General features: G+C 41.3%; 1 protein-coding gene across 3 annotated transcripts in view; it reads right to left on the bottom strand.

Moving 5' to 3' along the window:
* The window catches only part of Gli3 (GLI family zinc finger 3), a 264,642-nt gene that overhangs the window by 67,257 nt on the left and 176,925 nt on the right, over positions 1-20,460 (bottom strand). For all 3 annotated transcript variants that reach the window (XM_023565209.2, XM_003470095.5, XM_023565210.2), the window contains 3 exons: positions 17,230-17,435; positions 13,396-13,539; positions 8,546-8,747 (listed from right to left, as the gene is read on the bottom strand). In XM_023565209.2, the coding sequence (XP_023420977.1) occupies positions 8,546-8,747; positions 13,396-13,539; positions 17,230-17,435 (552 nt within the window). The remainder of the gene's footprint in view (positions 1-8,545; positions 8,748-13,395; positions 13,540-17,229; positions 17,436-20,460) is intronic.

Here is a 20,460-nt window from a genome sequence, read left to right as displayed (position 1 = left end):
GCGGTAGTCATCCCGCATATTGACACTTCCTCGGTCCCCTGCTGGAAACCTTTTGCTCCAGAGGTCAGAAAAGCTGTTGCTTCTCTGTATTCCAGTGCCAGCTCAAACATCACCTGCTGAGGCCTTCTTGGACCCACTGCCCCATTAAAATGAGTCCCATCTGCACTTTTCTGCCCCTTCTTTACTGTCCACTTTTGGAGGATCTTATGTGCACAGCAGCCATCAGCACTCTGAAATCAGATTCTCTGGCCTTCTAGAAGGTCAAGTCAGATGAGCTGGGCACTGGACCCTGGCACATGGCAGCCAGTTATCACCAGCCCACAAGTGACTGAAATTCTTCATCACTTTATCAATTTCCCATTGCTCCTGCGACTCAAACAACACACGCATGTACTATCCGACAGTCTTGGAAGTCAGAGGTCAGAAGTATTGGCTGGCTTACAGCTCTCAGAGGCTCTGAGCGCTGGAATCCGCTTGTCCTCTCACAAAGTATGGCCTTCCTGCCTGCCTCTTATAAGGGCTCTTGTGATTACGCTAGGGCCACAGGATAATCTAGGATGATCTCCTCATCTCAAGAGCTACAGATTAATCGCTGCTGTAAAACTCCTTTTAGCCTGCAAGGTAGCATATTCATAGATTCTGGAGACCAGGACATGCATATCCTCTTGGGGGTCATTCATCTCCCTGTCTCTCAGAAGATCACCCAAAAAATTTGAGCTTTTTGAAAGTTTCCTCCGTAAACTATAATTAGACAGCATGTCCATAAAATACTATTATGTCAAAGCTAGTGGCTATATTCATTTTTTTTTTCCTAGTCACTTAGGCAGCTCAGCAGCTCAGCAGAGACACTTACTTATAAAGAATGAAGAGAGCCAAGCATGGAGGAACATGCCTGTAATTCCAGGGATTTGGGAGGCTGAGGCAGGAGGATCACAATTTGGAAGGCAGTCTGGGAGACTGAGTGAGACCTTGTCTCAAAATGAAAAAGAAAAGTTACTGGAGCTGTTGCGCAGTGATAGAGTGTCTCTGGGTTTGATCTCTATACCACAACATGAATGAAATAAATGAATAAATAACAGACAAAAAAAGTGTAAATTCTACATGCAGAGGCTCTGAAAATTACATTAATTTATATATTCACCCCACAGTAGTCTAGAAATAGAAAATATTAATACTGTTGAAAATGTTTACAACTCTGATCTCTCTTCTACAGCACACAGCCCATCCCTTCAGATTTGGTACCTGAGTGTGCCCCGTCCCAGCCACTGCTCCTCTAGCTCACCTATGAGTCCTTCCATGACAGATTAATTTTATATTCCGATGCTGAATTCCCTTCATTTAACAACTAATACACTGGCTTTTTTTTTTTTTTTTTAAGCTTTCTGTCTTTTGATTTTCTTCTAAGTAACTGCATGGAAGGAAACCACGAGGTATGTTGACAAAAATGTGACACAATTGTTAATGTCTATTTCACCAAGAAGATCAGTAGGAAGAAAGATGGTCCAGGTCTTCCCAAGCCATGTGCTAGCATGATTGCAGCTCACCCTGAGGTGACATGAGGCCACACGCCTGATGAGAAATGTCATGGAGCAAAAGACAAAGAAATGCCAAGTCCCACAGCCTCAGGGGCCCACAGTCCTGGAGAAGCACAAGGTGCTCACACAAGTGCATTCCAAAGGTCCCACCCTGTGCACCTGTGACAGCAGGAATTTGAGGGTGCTCTAAAGACTAGTATTCCTAGAGACACATGGGAGAAATTTTCTTCTAAAGCATCAAGTTAATTCACTCACTAATTTCCCTTTTATTTTACTAAGAAGTAAAAAAGGAGAAAAACATGGACTTAGATTGCTGGGAGGCAAAGCTGCTTTGTTGTTACTGGATTGTGTGCTGTGTGCTCTCCACTCTGATGCAGGATGGGGGGTGCATCCACACACCACGCATAACCACTCACAGTCTGTTCAGCTATGAGCCAAGTTCAAAGTGACTGACAACCTGCTGTCCAAAGAGGAAGCAGCTCTTTTGTTTTCCAAATATTGAAAAATTCTCAAAATGTGAGCCTTTAAGAGAGTTCTAATAGATATTTATTTTGCCTCTTCAATCAGAGGTGGAAGTCTGATCAAAGTTTGAAAACTAGGGCCAGTGATACAGCTCCCATGCCTAGTATGTGTGAAGCCGTGAGTTCAAATCCTAGCAATGATGCCTACCCACCAAATTTGCAAATTGGGCTTTGTCTCTTAATATTGCAAGAAACAGCACAGTGCCTCCTCACTAACACAGAAGTCTCCTCTGAGAAATCTCAATGACAATCACCAAGTGGGAGAAACCAGAAGCATAAGTAGGAAAAAAAGGATGTAAAACAACTAAATTGAACATCATTAAATCCACACACTACTTTTCTTTCACTAATTCAACAAGTTTAAATTGAGTACTTTTCTGCATAGTCTAATTACATTTCCAAAGAATACATCTCCAAATTTTCAAAGAATTAGTAACCAGAAAGCTGCACATTAATTATAACCAATACATAAACACTGAAATGCACAACTATCTTTACTTTCTTTTTTTTTACATCTTTTTTGGTCTTTTTCTTTTTTATCGGTACCGGGGATCGAGCTCACGACTGCCTGCTTGCAAGGCAGGTGCTTATGCCACTGAGCTAAATCCCCAGCCCCAATTATCTCTACTTTCATAACAAAAAATTTTTTTACCCCAAGGAAGTGGTGTTAGTCAACATTTGTATAGAAACTCTTAAGATTAACCTGTACATCAAATTTGTATTTAATTCCTGGCATGATGTATAGAAGTTCATATCATCAAAAAATTCACTAAACATTTATCCATTCCTACTGTAAATACAAGCACCTTAGTATTAGTAATATTCCAATCAAATGATAAAACCCAACTACAACGGCACATGAGGAAAGTTCATAGCTGTTTTTGAGGCACTTCGGGGATTCCACGTATATTGTGGGAGGTAAGAAGCTGGGAACTGTGGGGGACTCCTGCATAACCATATCCTATATAATGCAATACGACTTGGCACAAGGTTTTAATAGATGATTGTTTTACACAAAATGAAAAAATTGAGAAAAAATAAAAAGGCTCACTCAGCCACTATACACTTATAGCTACTATTTCACTGTTTACTGATGTCAACCTAAAGGACACTGAACTCTCCCTTAACATAACCAGCTTCCGTGACATTTGCCATTATGGAGTACAGCTCACTTTTGCATAATCACAAGTGCCAGAAGTGTGCGTGTGTGTGTGTGTGTGTGCACATTCCTGTGGTTGACTTAGCACTAAGTACTCCACATCTTTAATCTACATTTGCTTCAGCAGGAAGGCCCCTAGGTATTGGGTTCCTGTCTCACTTTTGCAGCCACTACACCCAACACAGTGAGTAGCACATTGTCAAATCCGTCTAACCGTTTGGGGGCTGAATCGATGGAAGGAAATAAGCCAAGAAACTCTCGGGTGAAACTAGTTTCTCCCTTCCTTCATGCTGCAACCACGGACCCACTTTACTCCAGGATCCCCCTGTCAGCGAAAGGCTGACAGTGCACAAACCAGAAACCACCCTTGCACTCTGGTCACCGGGAAAAGCTCTGCCAACAGCAAAGCTTGCACTGACTTGCAAAGTTGTAGCTCTTGGCAGCCAACCCAGAGGGTGACATGGAATAGGAAATGTCATTTACACTGAGGTAGCTTTCCTGGCCATGCCAGACAGAAAACTACTAAGGAGAGCAAATCATGTTCATTTTAGGCATTACATTGAAAGTATGAAAGCTATACCTGAAAGCTTTTTAATAACTTGGGTTATTTAAGACTCCATTTGCTGGGCGTGCTACGCCTGTAATCCCAGCACTCAGGAGGCTGAGGTGGGAGGACCATTTCAAGTTCGAGACCAGCCTGCGCTACAAAGTGAGCTCAAGGCCAGCCTGAACTGCATAGGGAGACCCCCATCTCAAAAAAGACAAAACAAAAACAACAACAACAAAAAAAACAAAAACCAAAAAACAAGACTTCACTGCATTTATATTTGCTAGAAGACTATAGAAAGATGAGGTTCATTTGAAACATCTTCTTTTCCAATGGTAGCTCAGTATCTTGTGGAAAATATTTGTACCTTCAAATGAAGAGGTAGACGTATTTTGGCTCATGGTTTCAGAATCTTTAGTCCATTTTCAACTGGTCCCTAGACAGAACCGGCATGGTGGAAGGATCTGAGAGGAAAGCTGCTTACCCATGGTACTCAGGAAATAGAGAAAAGGTAGGAACTGAGGACAGGAAGACGCCCTTTCAGTTCATATCTCCAGTGACTCCCTCTAACCAGTTCCCATCCCCTAAGAGCAAAAATCAGCTATGATTTGATCAGTGAATGAATCCACTGATGAGCAGAACACTCCAGTGGTCCAATCCCCTTACAAAAGCCCTACCTCTGAACATACGAGACTTTGAAGGACACTATAGGTCTGAACCTTGATGCTATAAATAGGGGTAAATTATTTTTAATCTAGTGTCATTGATTTTAATCTAGTGTAATTGATTGTATTGATAACATTATCTTTAACTATATGGAAGGAGGACTTCAGGTTTGATAGTTTGAATCACGCAGTCTTAGGTGAAAATCTTCAGAGTGATGAAGAATGTACAATTTCTCAAGATATGAAATAGTTACAATATACTTTCCCATGAGCATGGAATAATTTCTTAAGTTTTAGGAGCTATTACACAGAAGAAGACTTGTGAGGTACACCTGGACAATGTGTCAGGGAACAATCACAATGTTTTAGCATGCCAAAAGCTTTATAAATAAGGTTTTATACAGTATTTTAGAGCAGTTTGAAATATATTATGTAAATAGATTGAAAAGCGTAAGAACCACATACAAAATCAAGATAGACTTGCTGTCTTAACCCTTTATTTTGTATTGATCCTTTTTTTCTCTGCATACCAAAATAACATTCACATAGACTAAGTTTCCAACCAATGCAATTATCCATCTACAAAGTAGAAATGTCCTTTAACAAAAGTAGTAATCAGAGTTCTAGTTACTCATGAGAGCTCCTTAACTTATTCATTTGAGAACTATTTGTGGCACAGTGTCCATGTGAGAGGATGACTGTGTTTGCAGAGGTGGGATGCTGCACACTACCAAAAAAGAAATCAGACAGTTCAATGGTGACAGATGCTCTGATTGGTCTCTGATAATAATATTTAAATGATGTAGGGATGTGAAGCAGGTAGCAGTGGCATGCTTTAGAAATCTGAATGTCTGTCTTTAAACATTTAATAACATCTTTAAAAACTGAAATATCACTTTCTTACTCATCTCTAATTCCAAATCAAGTAATCAATATTTGGGGTAAATAAACAGGCAGGAGATTGGTGTATTTCATCTAGCAAAGAAAGACAATGCTTGTGCATGAAACAAGAATACTACTACTTGCTTTCCAAATCTATGGTGAGGGTGAGTGTGCCTTGAGCCTGCCTTGTGACTCACTGCATCGAATGGACCTGCCTGCACGTTTTTTTCTTGCATCTTTCTTTCCTGAGAAAGGTAGCTACCCTTTTAGGTGTGTCTGTGCTTCTTTCCTTTCCCTGCTACCTACTGCACCTGGAACTTACCAATTTTTGTTGAAGTCTAATTTTACATCTTACAAAATGAAACTTCAGGGCTAGGGAATAGCTCAGTGGTAAAGTGTCTGCCTAGCATGCACAAGCCCTGAGTTCAATCCCCAGTACAACCAAAAAGAAAAGAAAAAAAGGAACTTTGAACTGGGACAAGCAATGCAATAATATTTACTAACATTTCTCTAGCTACAGGCCTGGACAGTGGCGATGTCACTGGTAGTAAAAATTATGTCATTATTATGTTACGTGGTAAGCTGATCATACCTCGGTATACCTAGACTACCTTCTATTGATTAGAAGGAACACATTATTCCCATGTACAATGAATGTGTATTGAAGAGTGAGATCATTCACTGCAAAAGAGAATCAGAGTGAAGAAGGTGAACAGATGACTATGCTTGGTCACCTATCATGGCCTCCACAGAGAATCTTTTCTCTGTCATAAAGAGAACGAGGTCTGTCCTGGAGGTAGCAGGGAAGATGGCCACTCCCAGCCAGGGTAGCTTCCCTGGGTTCAGATGAAGACACCATGAAGAAGCCGGGTTAAGAACAAAGAAAGACAATACAGTGGCCACTTTGGGCCACATTATAACCCAGTCCCTGAGATGTGTACAAAGTCAGGGTAGCTGGGAGGAGGGAAAGAATTGAGAAGGAAGAGAAACAGTGGCTCACCACATGATTCCAGGTGAACATCATCTGTATGAAAATCACCATGTGCCACACATCCACTTAGATGCTGTGACGCCTGCTCAGGTGACATAATAACTGTGCAATCTCAGCAAAGTGAGATATAGTCCAAAGCTGCCTCTGACCTGGGACCCAGGAGTATTTGCCTGAAATGTAGGAACAGCCAGGAACTGGGCCAGACAGCAAGATGCTCACTGGTGCAGCCCAGTCAGCCATAAAGCTGCTTTCTGAGACAGAGCAGCCCAGATGAGTTCTCCTACGACTTCCTCTGTGTGGAGGGACCTCATCCCACCACTAAAGGTCCACAATGGCTTTAATAAAACATGTCCCTTTCCAATCCACTGTGTGTCTCACCTGCAGCTTTCAAAGCAAAGCCTGAACTTCAGAGCAGAGGGTAAGGAAAGTTTATACAGCTGACTAGAGGCAAAGCTGAAATTTGACTCTACCCATGTGTGGCTCCAAAGCCTCCCTTGTGACTTCGCGGCTGATCTTGGAAACGGCCCAGAAGCCTCCTTCTGTACTGCTCTTGTCATGTAAGCACAACTACCTGCTTCACTCCACATTTACCAACCTTACGGACCACATGAAAAAAATAAATTGCAGCCACTGGGTATGACATCATATGAAAACTAAAATTGATTAACATTTAAACTTTAACTTGCCTGCCAAGAAGCATTGCTGATAACTGAACCAGAAAAGGATCAAAACTATAATTCAGGGTATTATGGAAGAACAATGGAATTCATTGTTTCTATTAAATATGATTATGTTACTACTGCTAAAAATCTTTTTTATCAACTGCGGACTTACTCTAACACTGTATGCATACCAGCCATCAATTCACAACTAAAGCTCTTGCCTACGCATAGAAATAAACACAAAAATTATTGCTGTTGCTTATCAAAAGGAAGGTTGGTGAAAACAGCCTTCAGTCTACACTATTTTTTAAATGTTTTTGAGATGGGGCTCATGCTGTAGCCCAGGCTGGCCTCAAACTTGTGACCCTCATGCCTCAGCCCTATGAGTAGCTGGGATTATTAGCAGGAACCACCATACCCAATTCCTTTGTATTTTTAATGCAAGAAACACTCTGTGGTTCACAAAACGATAATTTAAAAATACTTCCAAATCTCTGGTGAAAATGTTAGCAAAACCATAGGTTAAAGTTTATAACTAGGGATGCTTAATTCACTAATTAGAATACTATTTTAATTCTGTCTCTGTGATTTGTAATCTAGCGCAGTTTAAACAAGACATGCTTAGCTGACCAAAGCAATTTAAATAACCTAAAATTCCAAATGAGCTTATTTTCGTATTTTGCTGCTTGGTATCAGTCCAAGTTCGACCACTAACAATGACAAATACTTTATATTAATTATGTGATGATTATGTTTACATTCATTACTTTCCCATAAAGAAGGCTCAAAATTCTACAATTGTTTGGCAAATGTACAAAGTTGAGATATTTCAAATTAACTAATATATGCCATAGGAAAGTCAGGAAGAATTCTGTTGCCAGATTTCCTCTGATAACTGATCACTGAACAGCCCACTCTGGCCTCTGCCTGGATTTTCCACTAGACTAAAATCACAACCGTTATCTTTTTCTTCCTTCCTCACAGCGGACTACTTTCCCTGATCACCTGCTGAGTGAGATTTCTGCCATGACTTTTGTTTTTCTCCTGTTCAATGTGCCAGATATGAAGTCAACTTTGCCCTACAGAAATATCCTTAGTGAAAGAAGGCCAAGACACAAAGATTTTGCCACAATACTTGTGTCTGAGAAGTAGATTTCAACTGGGTGTGGTGCATATACCTATAATCCCTGCACCTTCAGAATCTGATATAGGAGGAGAGAAAGCTTGATCCCAGCCTGGGCTGAGTGATTTACCACCTTACTGGGACCCTGTCTCAAAAAACAAAAAAGACATAGCTAGATATGAAGGCCTTCAGTTCAATTCCTGGTACTGGGTGAAAAAATAGTGGATTTCATCATAGCTGACTAATCGTATTTCTCTATACAGACACTGCCTGATATACTCAGAAAGTGCCCCTTAATTCACTGTCTTACTATTTGACCTGCATCTTGGTCTAGACACAGAGACACCCATCTCATTCTTCCTTAGGTCTTCTTGTATACCCAGTGGATGTATCACCACCAATGCATCCAGGTGCTGACACTTTATTAGAAAAACACATCATGGATTGAGGAAATACGTACCTGATTGCACTTGCAGATAAGTGACCGTACGAGCCACTTGCTGAAGAGCTGCTACGGGAATTATTGAGAATGGTGACCAAGGAGTTGGGAGAAGTCCTTATCATGGTCTGAAGGTCAAAGCTATGATCAGACAGCGGTGATATGGACAGTGTACGTTTCCGGCTCGGCCTGGCTGACAGCCTAGGGCTGGGGAATCTGGTGCCTGTTAAAACACAACCTGATTAACCACAACTGGACTCCATACTCATTATTGACTGCCACTTGTCCACGCAAAAGAAGTGAGGGATAAGAAGACAGCAACTTGCGGTGACAAGTACCTCTCCTCCCCCAGGGATCTACGGGCTACAATTGAAGAAATTAGGAAGAAATATTTATCTTCCCAGGGCTTACCTCAGGGAAGCTCTGTTTATTAATGTGCAGGCAAAATGATAAATTGCTAAACAAAAGGGAGAGACTTTTATGTGTTATCCTCTCATTTCTAGTGATTTATGAATCTGACAGCTGCTTAGATATTCCCATCATTAATTCACCACAAGTGACAAAGACAGTGATTCCCACAGTGGCAACACACCAGCACCCTCCCCACTCCACATACACCACTGTAAGGCAGTGAGCCAAAGGAGAAAGTGATCCTAAAAGAAAAGACCCAGTTAAGTGATGCCTCCCCTTTCCATGTTTTCTGCAGTTAGCTGCACCATGGCATACTTAAAGCATCCCTAAAACAACTTGTAAAAACATAACCCTAAATCAGTTGTTCTCAACTGGGGGTGACATTAACCTCAGGGGAGCTCTGACAACATCTGGAGACAGCTGGTTCATCATCATGTAGGAAGTGTTGTTGGCATCTAGAGAGTGGAGGCCAGGAATTCTGCTAAATACATTGTGGGGCACAGGGAAGGCCCCACATTAAGATTGTTTGGCTCAACAGTGGCAAGATTGGAGACCATGGTCTGAAATACTAAGGCCAACAAACACTTAATATAAAGTCCAATAAGCACTTCCAATAGTGGAATGTTTTGTTTGTAGATTTTGTATGGTGGGCCCAGAAGTACAAAAGCGATTCCATGTATCCATAAGGTACTGATTGTTCTGTGAATCTCTCTTCTCCCATTAGAATCAACAGAGGAAAATACAGTTCTAGGATTCGCAGCCTTCCACAAGATTCCATCAATGGAATCCTGAATTGGAGACACACATTTCAACTTATACGCATGCCAATTTAATACAATGGATTTTGCCTGTTGAGTTAAAAATTAAATTTCCATTTGCATTCAAATTTGGTAGGTATTAAAATCAGAATCTCAGGGTATAGGAATGAATGAGACCCACAGGTCCATTCCTGCCTTTCTGAAGGTCACATTTACATTGCAGAGTCATCAAACCAAAGTCTAATGAAAGAATGAGAGCACAGTCCGCTGGGAAAGTGGCAAAACCAAACAGAACAGCTGTGAGCACAAGCTGAGAGCTTCCCACCTCACAGCATGGGTACACCTGCTAACAGAGATGTGGCACTTTCGGTACCCAGAAAACAGAAATGGAGCTAAACCTTCTTCATAGAACAAAGTCCAGGCATTTGGTCTTCAAAAAATTCACTGGAAATATTTTTTCAACAGAGATGGATCTTGACATAAGCTAATCAACACGCTTCATGATTAATTTGACAAAACAAGATAAATGAATATGAGACTCTTCATAGTTAATACTGTGACCACAAACTGAAATTTACCATCTAGGTATAAAACTGGAAAGCCAATTGAAAGGCAAATGTAGTACCTACTCAACTTTTTCTTTCAGGTACTTTGTTGGGTAGTATTGGAGACTGAATCAGGGCTTTTGCACTGAACTACATCCCAAGTCTTTTTCACTCTGACACAGGATTTTGCAAGGTCATTAATTTGCCCAAGCTAGGCTCAAACTTGCTGTCTCTCTGCTTTAGTCTACCAGAGTACTGAGATCAGGCACATAAAAGTTCCTGCATTTAGAATATTTCATTACTAGCCTGATTGAGGACATGTTTTTACAAAAACAGTAATGCCAGCCATGTACACATCTGTTAGTAGTTAAATCAGCTACTTACCTATATTCTCACTGACTCACTATGAAAAGCTAATTTCATCGTGTTAATGAAGAAACACAAGCCAAAATCCAAATGATCCCAAAGACACAGCAGACTTATTGTCAAATTCCAGATAATCCTTAACAATAGACCATCGAAATGGGATTGAGAATTAGAAACAGCAAGACATACTGGACAGGGCTCATTCCTGGACACTAGTAAAAAGATTCTGGAGATAAGGGAGCCACCTGATCCAATGAAACACTAGAGGCCTTCACTCCTCACACATCATGCAAAGCCAGAGTTCAGGGCCCAGACAAGACCTCCTCCATCTTTCTGTGAATCCTTGGAGTCGTGTACAACCTGCCTGGAGCATCTGCTCACTGTGTTCACACTAAGAATGGCTCTTACTTAAATTGGTTTTTGCCAATATAAATAGTGTGAATTTCAGGCACTCCTTACTTTAAGGTGTTCCTTCCAGAGATGACATACTATTGTATCCTTTAAGGTCACTCTAACCCCAAGATATGTAATTTAAAGCCACAGATGGACTTGTTCACTCTAACTTGCTACATGAAAATATTTCCATCTCACCAACCCAAATGTGTCCATTGTTGGTGTATCTACAAGTGTTCATAGGGGTATTAAACATTGAAAGAGTTCTAGGGACCCCAAACAAAGGGCTGGAGTGACCAGCTGGGTGACCAGTTATTGCAGTGACCAGCTACTAGAAGTGCCAGTAGACTAAGAGTTCCATCCTCTGTGGAATATAATCTGAATTTGTAGATATTCATTATTTTACGACAGTGGCAGCAGACCTATAGCTTGGGTATCGCAGGGGGCTCTCTGTATCACGGAATTCTCTAGAAGGTTCACCTTAGGTGTCTTATGCTCTGTCTAACTAAGTGCTATTTCAGTTACTTTAGAGAAACGGCTCGTGGAACTTTGGCAAGCCCTTGTCATCAAGAGAAAGAAAAAGACACCAGTGGGATACTTGGGGACACTGATTTGGGATTTTTGATGAAGGAAGTTGTGGGAACAAAAGGTGAGCGTTCTCAAGGTTGCTGCAAGACAAGCAGACTGATGAGGCCACTTCCTTCTGAAACAGAAGCCAGAGAGTTATTGTTCCAACATAGGGAATTCCAATCTGGCTTTCTGTTAATTGTTTTGTTTCTCTAGCCTAATAAAAAATCCTGACAAAGAAAAAGGAGGTTTCTTTCTCCGTGATGAATGATAGGACATCTAAATTCCTACTTAATGACAATCAATTTACCATATACTGTGGCAAATTAAAATTCCTTTAATTAGTTTTTACAAAGTAAAAGGGTAGCTTCATCCTTTATTTAGATAAAAACCGCCACTGCCTGACTAAACACATTCTCATCAAATAGGGAAAGTAATGTCTCAGGCTGACCTTCCAAGAAGTCTCTCTTATTTTAATTCTTTATTTGCAGATTTTAAATAACTGATTTGCATAATAATGCTGAACTTTTTTCTGTGCAACAATCACTAATTGAAATGTGATTATGATGAATCTGAAATGTGTGCTCCCCTCACTGCAGAACAACACAACCTCAGCAAATGATGTAAAACATTTCTTTTACTTTGTGTGTGGTAATGAGCTGCCCAATACAAGCACAGGGTTCTAGGGGCTATTCCAGGGCCTTTCTGGGTGGAAAGTCAGTCAATATCTACCCCTGGGTGGACCAATCGTTTTCCCCCTTTTATCACCAGAGAACTGAACTAGCTCAGCTAACAAATGCACACGTTAATCACAAGAATTCAAGCAGACTGTAGATGCAAACTTGTAAGTTAAGCAAGGTACTAAGTGAAGCAAAACTTTAAGTGCATGCCTTACTCACAGCTGCATTATCAAATTCAAAGTGAGGGGCTTTTGTAGATGTGTGACACGTATGGGTTCACTATTCAGGACTGTGCCACAAAGGACCTGTACTGAAAAGGTCATTGCTGCAGAGAGAAGACCTCTGAGATGCCCTGAGTGGCAATAACCATAAACTCACCTGTGACCCAAAGGAGTCTCCCTGTGCCTTAAAGACCTCCAACTAAGTGCCACACACATCAAATGACCCCATTTTCTTCTACTGCTGTCTACTGAAAATAGATCCTCTGACTTGGAAATGTTTCTTATCTTTCCTGGATGTAGCTACTCTGACCCTCCAATACTCAGTAGGCCTTAGTGAAATAAAATGTTTTAATACAAAGGAGACTATGTGGCAAAATAAATCATTTAACATAAAAAATGTAAAACCAAGTATAAATTTTGTTTGTTTGTTTCCTGACTTTTTCCCCCGCTGTGGTACCGGGCAGCAAGTCCAGGGCATTGAACTACACCTCCAGCCCTTTTTTGCAGTTTTCATTTTGAGACAGGGTCTCACTAAGTTGCTTAGTTGCTCAGGCTGGGCTCGAACTTGTGATCCTCTTGATTCAGCCTCCCTTTCATGTTGGAATTGCAGGTATGCACCTGGCACTCGTTTTTCACTTATTTTTTAAGGCATGAAATAAATCTATGAAACCAAAGAGTTACAGAGCCAGGTCCACTGTACACTAATCTACAGTTGCCTGCATCTTTCAGGTCATGGGAACCCCTGGGTTAAAGGTAGGCTGGGTCTGTGGAACCTTCTTTAGACATCAAAGAAAACAGAGCACTGAGTGCAGATGCTTCCCCTCTCCTGCACCGGAAGGCTATTGTCACTTAACCTTTGCATCTTTCCCTCCAGAACGTGAGTTAGCGTCTGCCACCCCCAGGGCTCCAAGACGCAGTGTCTTCACTTACTGTCCATGGCGTGAAGGTATTCCATGTGGATGGCCCCTGCGCTGGTGGCAGCAGAGGGAAGGATGTCGGCATAGGGGCTGCGCTGTCCGGCCAGCAGGGCCATCTGGTGATAGTACTCCGCGGGGCTGACTCCAGCATGGGGGGCTAGGGACAAGACAGGATTGTGGTGACAACTGGAAGAGGTCAAATGGACACATCTCTCGAGGCGTCTCAAGTCTACTTCTCATGTATGCCTCAAACACAATTTATTTTGTGGTTCTTTAAGTAAAGTTCCTTTGTTTTCAAATTGCTTTCAAGGATATTAAATATCTTTTAAAAATTTTTATTAGTAGTACATGTTTGTTACATATAATCACATTCATCTTGGGGAATTGGCATATATACTTATCGTATTTGGATCATTTATACACCTCCCTTCCCTCCAACCTCCCTTTTAAGTATCCTTAAAAAAAAAAAAAAAAAAAAAAGTAAATCTGAAGGAAAAGAAAAACATAAAACACACTGTGATGTTTTTTGCTGTTAGTTTATTTGTACCAACAAAGACAGAAAGGAATTAAAATCTATGCGTCCCTCAAGAAGAGGATACATTCTGAGAAAAGCATTATTATTATTATTATTATTATTGTTATTATTATTTTGTACCAGGGATCAAACTCATGACCGTATGCTTGCCCAGGCAAGTGCTTACACCTCTGAGCCAAATCCCTAGGCCAAAGTAAAACATTATTAGGTGATTGTGCCCTTGCAGGAACACCACAGTATATACTTAAACAAACTAAGGCAACAATGTCACTATGCCAAGTAGTCTTAGAGACCCTGCTGCTCCTGAAACACTGACTAAAATGTAGCCAGACAGCACATGGCGAGGGTACATAGCCATGTCTGCCCCTAAACGTAAAATGGTTTTCTCATACCAGATATGTCCCCATTTCTCGCAACAGTAGACGACTCAGACAATTGTGATCTTTCCAGACATACTTAAAATACTTCCCTAAACTTTTGACAGGAGTGTCTGAGTTAATGCTTGCTAATGTGAGGAGTCAGAGTTTACAGGCGGGGAAAGAAGGCAGTGTGACTTTAATGACATACACCGGAATGATAAGCTGCAATTTCATGTTCCATAATTTAAAAGCTCTCTTTTCCCTTTTTTTTCATTGCAAAAAAAATCCAAAAGAAAATATACCTATCAATCTGGAGCAATTTACTGGCAAGAGTCAGCCTTCTACAAGTGGGATAATAATCGGTTTTCTTTCGCCAATTTATGTGCACAAGCAGCAAGATATTGTAGCAGTCCTGAGGGTGGCTTCCAGCTTCATGGAGATCTGGATTCAAGCTGGTTCCACGAGGTTTTGAGAGCAAAGAGTCAAAGTGTGCATGTGGAGTGCTTAGCACGTAGTATTTATTGTATCGGTAATCACTACTTTTACAATGATTACCTAGGAAAACTAGCATTTTTCAGGCCATAGCTCGGTAGATCTTTATATCTGTGCCCACATATTTTTTATGCACGATAGATGGTAAAGATAGAAATAACAAAATCCGTTAGAAAGAAGAGGAAATTATTACAGTAATATTATTTGACGGTATTAACTGGTATCTTAGGAGGCAGGAAAAGGAAGCTAGATCAGCCAAAGAATATTTTATTCTACTCACCAAATGCTATGTAAAGCAGAATTTGAGTCTGTTTTCAGAAGAGTAACTAGAGGTATGATGGAAAACTACAGGAAATGTTTACATTTTAAAATTTTTATTACAATGAAAGATACCTTGCTTTTGTATTTTGAGTTGATCCCCTTCAAAATACTACCATTTGCTTTGAACACAGTTAACTCATGGATCTTGGCATATTCTGAAGCAGGTCTGGAAGTCTCTTTTCTAGTGTCTTTAGTTACCTTGTGCTGATTACCTCAATATCCTGAATGGATTCAAAACGTTTATCTTTCATGGTCATTATGACTTTTGGAAAACGACCACAGGTCACACAGTGCCCGATCCAGTAAGTAAGTTGGACAAAGACACTCCAATGTCTTGATGAGCCTGCCTTTCCTTTGGATGGCCCTCAGTAGCAGCATTCCACCATATTTTTTATCATACTTCATGAACACACTCAACAAAAGAGACTTTCAGAAGTGCTCCAGAAAGTAGCAAGAACAATAAAATTCTTGTGGTACATCTTAAAATTTTTAAACATTCAGTATGTTTTGATCAGACCCTATACAGATACCACTTTTCCCCTGGCCCAAATACATTTCTGCAAGCCAGGCTAATTCCTAGCTTCCCTGACGACCTCTACCCACTCTCTAGGTTTTACATTTCCTCCAACTCCCTACACCTCAGGAAGATGACTCTATTTCTCCTACTGTAAAGTCAAAGCCGAAGCAGTAAAATCAACTCATACTTGACTCTCTCAGAGTTTTATGTGATTTTAAGAATGTGAGTCTTGCTCAAGTAGCAAAACTTATTCCTTGAAGATCTTACAGGTTTATTTACTGCCTTCAATCAGAAGAAAACAAAAAAGCCGGAGGAGGACAACTGTCTTAAACATTAAATATCAGAAATAAAGCCTGAGTTCATTTTTTTCCTGATAATTCTTGTTTTAGATTCTTTTTCTATTTGGCATGGTTAAAGCCATGCAGCAGGTCTGGACCGTCATGTTTTTCAGACCTTGCTATTGAAAACATAGCCCACAAGCCAGCCAGCCACTGGCATCACCCAAAGTTTTTACAAGTGCAGAATCTCAGACTCCACCCAATGCAGTATCCTATTTTATCCAAATCTCAAGTGAACTGTGTGCTTGTTAGTTTATGAAACAGTGCTCGCATAGACACTGCTGTATCAATGTGTCTCACCAACATACAGAACAAAACAGCCTTCATCAGAAGGTGGTGACAACCTTCCAGTTACTGATCCACATGCAGAAACAGCTGTAGAGCCAGTAATCACATGTGAAGTCACAAAAGACAACAATGGTAGAGAGCAAGGACGAGGGAGTTAGGAAGATCTGGATTTGGGTTCCATCTCTGCCACTTCCCAGTGAAGGGATGATCAGGCTGCAAGTTTGTAAGAGATCCCTCTGCTACTCTTCTGCTATTTCTACTTGCAAATAAAAGTTGCAATACCAGCCACAGAGAATTATTGCAATGCTAGAATAAAATCACACCTTTAAAGCGCTTAGTTTGATGTCTAGCATGCAGAAAGCACTAAACAATGTATCTACCTAGCATGAAATACAATTTTAAAATAACCTTTGGTGTATATCTAAATTTTAAAAAATATAATAAAAGACAAATTGCCATGCATTTCTCTCAAAACCCTGCCCTTTGCTTTGAACACTTATCCTATCACCCTGGCTTCTTTCTGAAGCAGTCCCGAAGTCTTTTTTCCTGAGTGTCTTTAGTTGTACTGCTGTGGCTGCTTTGATGATCTGAATCAATTCAAAATGTTTACTTCCCTCATCCTGCTGACCTTGCAGGACAGCCAGAAGTCGCATAGTGCAAGGTCCAGTGAATAAGGTGGATGAGGGCACACAGTAATGTTCTCATTTGGCAGAAATCGCTGTAAACATTTTGAATTAATCCAGGACGCTAAAGTCACCATGAATAGACACTTAAGAAAAAGGACTTCCAGAACTGCTTCAAAAAGTGGCAAGAACGATGGGATAAGTGTGTTCCAAGAGAGGGGAGTGTGTTAAGGGGAATGAACGGTGATGTATGTGTACTGTAATAGACTTTTAAATATTTACCATTACTTTTATCACTCTGAGTACAATATCCCAGGTGCTGCACTGGGAGGAGGCGATGCGATCTGTGGGCGCAGACCAGGTTTGGAACTTACCGTCTGTAGGGCTCAGCCCTCGGGCTGCTGAGATCATGGAGAGGGAGGGGCTGCTGTGCAGGGAGCGGATGTAGTCCATATAAGGGTTGATGTAGGGGTGCGGAGGGCTGAAGGGAGACTCAGATGCTGCAGCGGGGTTCCGGTGCGGGGAGATTCTGATGAAGGGCAGGTCTGAATATGTTGGACTACTAGATAAGGCAGAAGGCCTGGGCACAGAGAAACACAAAAAGCAAGAAGTGTGTGTGAGCCAAACATCTCCACGGGTAGAACTTGTCACCAAAATGAAATACATGATTTCAAGTAAATTCAAGGCATTTTTGAGAAAAAGTGTTTGGTATATACATTGGCAGTATTAAAAAGTTGGGATCATATAATGCAGGCAAAACACCACTATTATCTGGGCAAACAATAGTGACCTTTGAGACACTTCATGGCCCTTCAAATAAAGACGAACCACTGGTTTTCTCAATGAGAAGAAATTGTAAGTATTTGAGCTTAAAGTAGTTACTAGGGTTAGATTTTCCATCTGAGCCAAATATTAATGACACCATTTAAAACTTACCTCTTATCATCCTGGCATTTAAAAAATCTCAAAAAACAAAAACAAAAACAAATTTGTCTGGTCTGAACATCTAGGCCTGCCTATGGTGCAATTATCCATAAAAATGCAAGAAGCCAAACTGTAAGTCTGCAAGAAATGTGAAATCAGTCTGTATGTACATCCATATCCATGCACATCCAACTTCCAAGGGTCAAGCAGTGGTGAGTGCAAACAACTTTATAGGCCTAGGTTGTGCTGTTATGAAGGCCACTTCTCTGCAAGGCAATGCTTAGAATCAGCTTTCAGCTTATGGCTGAAATGTGGGACCCTGATTAGCCACGTTTAACAAGCAAGTAGCAGCTGAGCAGTCCTGGGATTTGAAAAACAGCAAGGAATGTGGTTTTGATCACGCTCATGCCTTGGTTATAATGCGGTATGGTAGAATTTAAGTTCAAGGTGAATGCAAATAAATGTTAAAATACACCTTGCTATCACGATGTCCTGGAGACGTGGTCCCGGTACTCACGCCTTGGCCATTTTGAAGTCCCCAGGGCAGCTCTGCCTAGAATGGCCAGACTGTGTAGCCCACACTGCTTTGTTCATCCTGGTACAGAAGGTGTGTGGGGTGGGTAATCCACTGAACTGGCTGTGACAGGTTAAGCACTCCTGCTGTCTATTTGCTGCCTCATTCCTGTAGGGCATGGCTATACAAAAGCGAGGCCTTGATAGAGACGGATCAAGGGAGAACAGCACTTTCCTCTCCTGCCAGGGCTTCAGGAATGAAAAGAAAGGGCGGGCAAATGCATTTTCTCCTCCTGGCCCATCGTCCTGTCAGAACAGAATCTTAGTAAAAAGCAGCTCCACGGAGTGCACACACTGCACAGACAACGGAATAAATGAAGCCAAAGGTCAGATAACACATTTTCTCCCAGGAAATAAATTTAAAAAAAAAAAAAGTTTAAATATGGTGGGGAAAGGGACGTAGAGGATTCCCTTACTTTCTCCTTTTTGTTTGTTTTTGTTTACAGGACTGGACTTTGAACCCTGGACCTAATTATTTTATTTTTGATTTTGAGAGAGGGTCTTGCTAAATTGCTAAATTACTTAAAATGAGTTGAAAACTGCCATCTTTCAGGCCCTACCTTCCCAGGTACAGGGATTACCAGCAAAGAGCCACCATGCCAGCTCTTCATTCTGAACTTCAAAAAAAGTTTCTTTTTATTTGTTAGTCAGAGGCAGCTTTCAGGAAACTGAAATAAAAAGTTCACACTTTCCTAAATTTATACATGGGAAGGGTAAGAAATCATTAGCAGAAAATGGTTTCTTCTTTTCCAATATATCTGAGGCTTTCATATCTGCCTCCTCCCAAAAATTAGTAACATTACATGAGATTAAACAGATTAAGCCTCACACAGTGTGCAGGAGTATGGATTCATCACATGGAGCCCTAAAACTTTCGGTCAATTAAAGTAAAATAAAATGTTAAGTCTTTGCTCCACCAGATGGATGGATGGATGGATGGATGGACAGGAAGGAAGGACAGGAAGGAAAGAAAGGAGAGAGGGAAAGAAGAAGGGAGCAAAGGGGAGGGGGGAGTGTTACAACCTGTTGTACTTTAGCTCTTCACTGCAAAACAAAATAGCTGGGCCAAACTGGAAAGCCAAGCCCAGGCTCCATATGTAGCGGTGTTTGTCACTGGTTAAATCTTAATTCCACTTGGACCTGTTTGCCACCTTACAGAGTACAAGAGGCATCCAAAATCACTTGCTCATTTTCTGCCAGGAAAGATGACCAATCTTTCTTCCCTGGTTGGAATAATTCTTCCTTTAAACCCAAGCTTGTGTGTGGCTCGGTGCTGCCAGTCAGCACTGCCAATACCTGGATAAAGAGCTGCTTCCCGAAGGCTGTGAAGGAAAACCTCATGAACATTTGGATCTGATGATCCACGAGAAACTTGGTCTGAACAGCATGAATGAAAAACCGGCAAAGACTGCTGCATTCCTTACTGTTATCATTTTCTGAAAATTCCAGAATTGAGAAGTGTAGTGCAAATGTGCCTGGAGAATGTCCCACGTGCTGTTTGGGAGAAGGATGCATAAGGTGGTGAATCAGAGTCCAGAAACATAAGGACACTGCAACAAGGACAGGAGGACCTATCCTAGAAGTCCAGTCTAGGATCACCGATCCTAGAAGTCCAGGGAAGGTGGGAACATGCCGACCCTCATCCTGACTGTCTGTGGTCGTCCGCTCCAATGTTTCACTGTCGTTGGACCCTTTTCACAAACAGACCAATAGCAGCAACTGTACTGGTGTCCCATAAGTAAGAATTCAAGATTTAGCCACATCTTCCCTCACTGGAGCACCGGGCTGCTGACCCACTGGCATGCCAGTGAGAAGCACTGATAAAAAGGGTTCCTCCAGGATACAGAGCCCAGTCAGGAGGCTGCATCCCAGTATCCCGAAAGTGGCATACACTCATGTTGCAGCTCAAAGATGTAGGATCCTTGCTCGCAAAAAATATGCAATGGAAGCGGCCTTCAGAGAGGAATACAAATAAGCTCACTGTATGTATAGTAAAGTCTTGCCCTAAAGAAACAGACCAGGGACTCCTAGGACAGAAATAGTGAAATGTGCAATAGAGGTCACTCTGACAGGACCTCATGAGCTCTGGTCACAGGTGTCGGTCCATC

The sequence above is a fragment of the Cavia porcellus genome, unplaced genomic scaffold, assembly GCF_034190915.1.
Source record: "Cavia porcellus strain 051 isolate PalLab524CR breed Dunkin Hartley unplaced genomic scaffold, mCavPor4.1 scaffold_23, whole genome shotgun sequence".
NCBI classification, from domain to species: Eukaryota; Metazoa; Chordata; class Mammalia; order Rodentia; family Caviidae; genus Cavia; species Cavia porcellus.
This window is presented reverse-complemented; position numbering and strand designations above follow the sequence as displayed.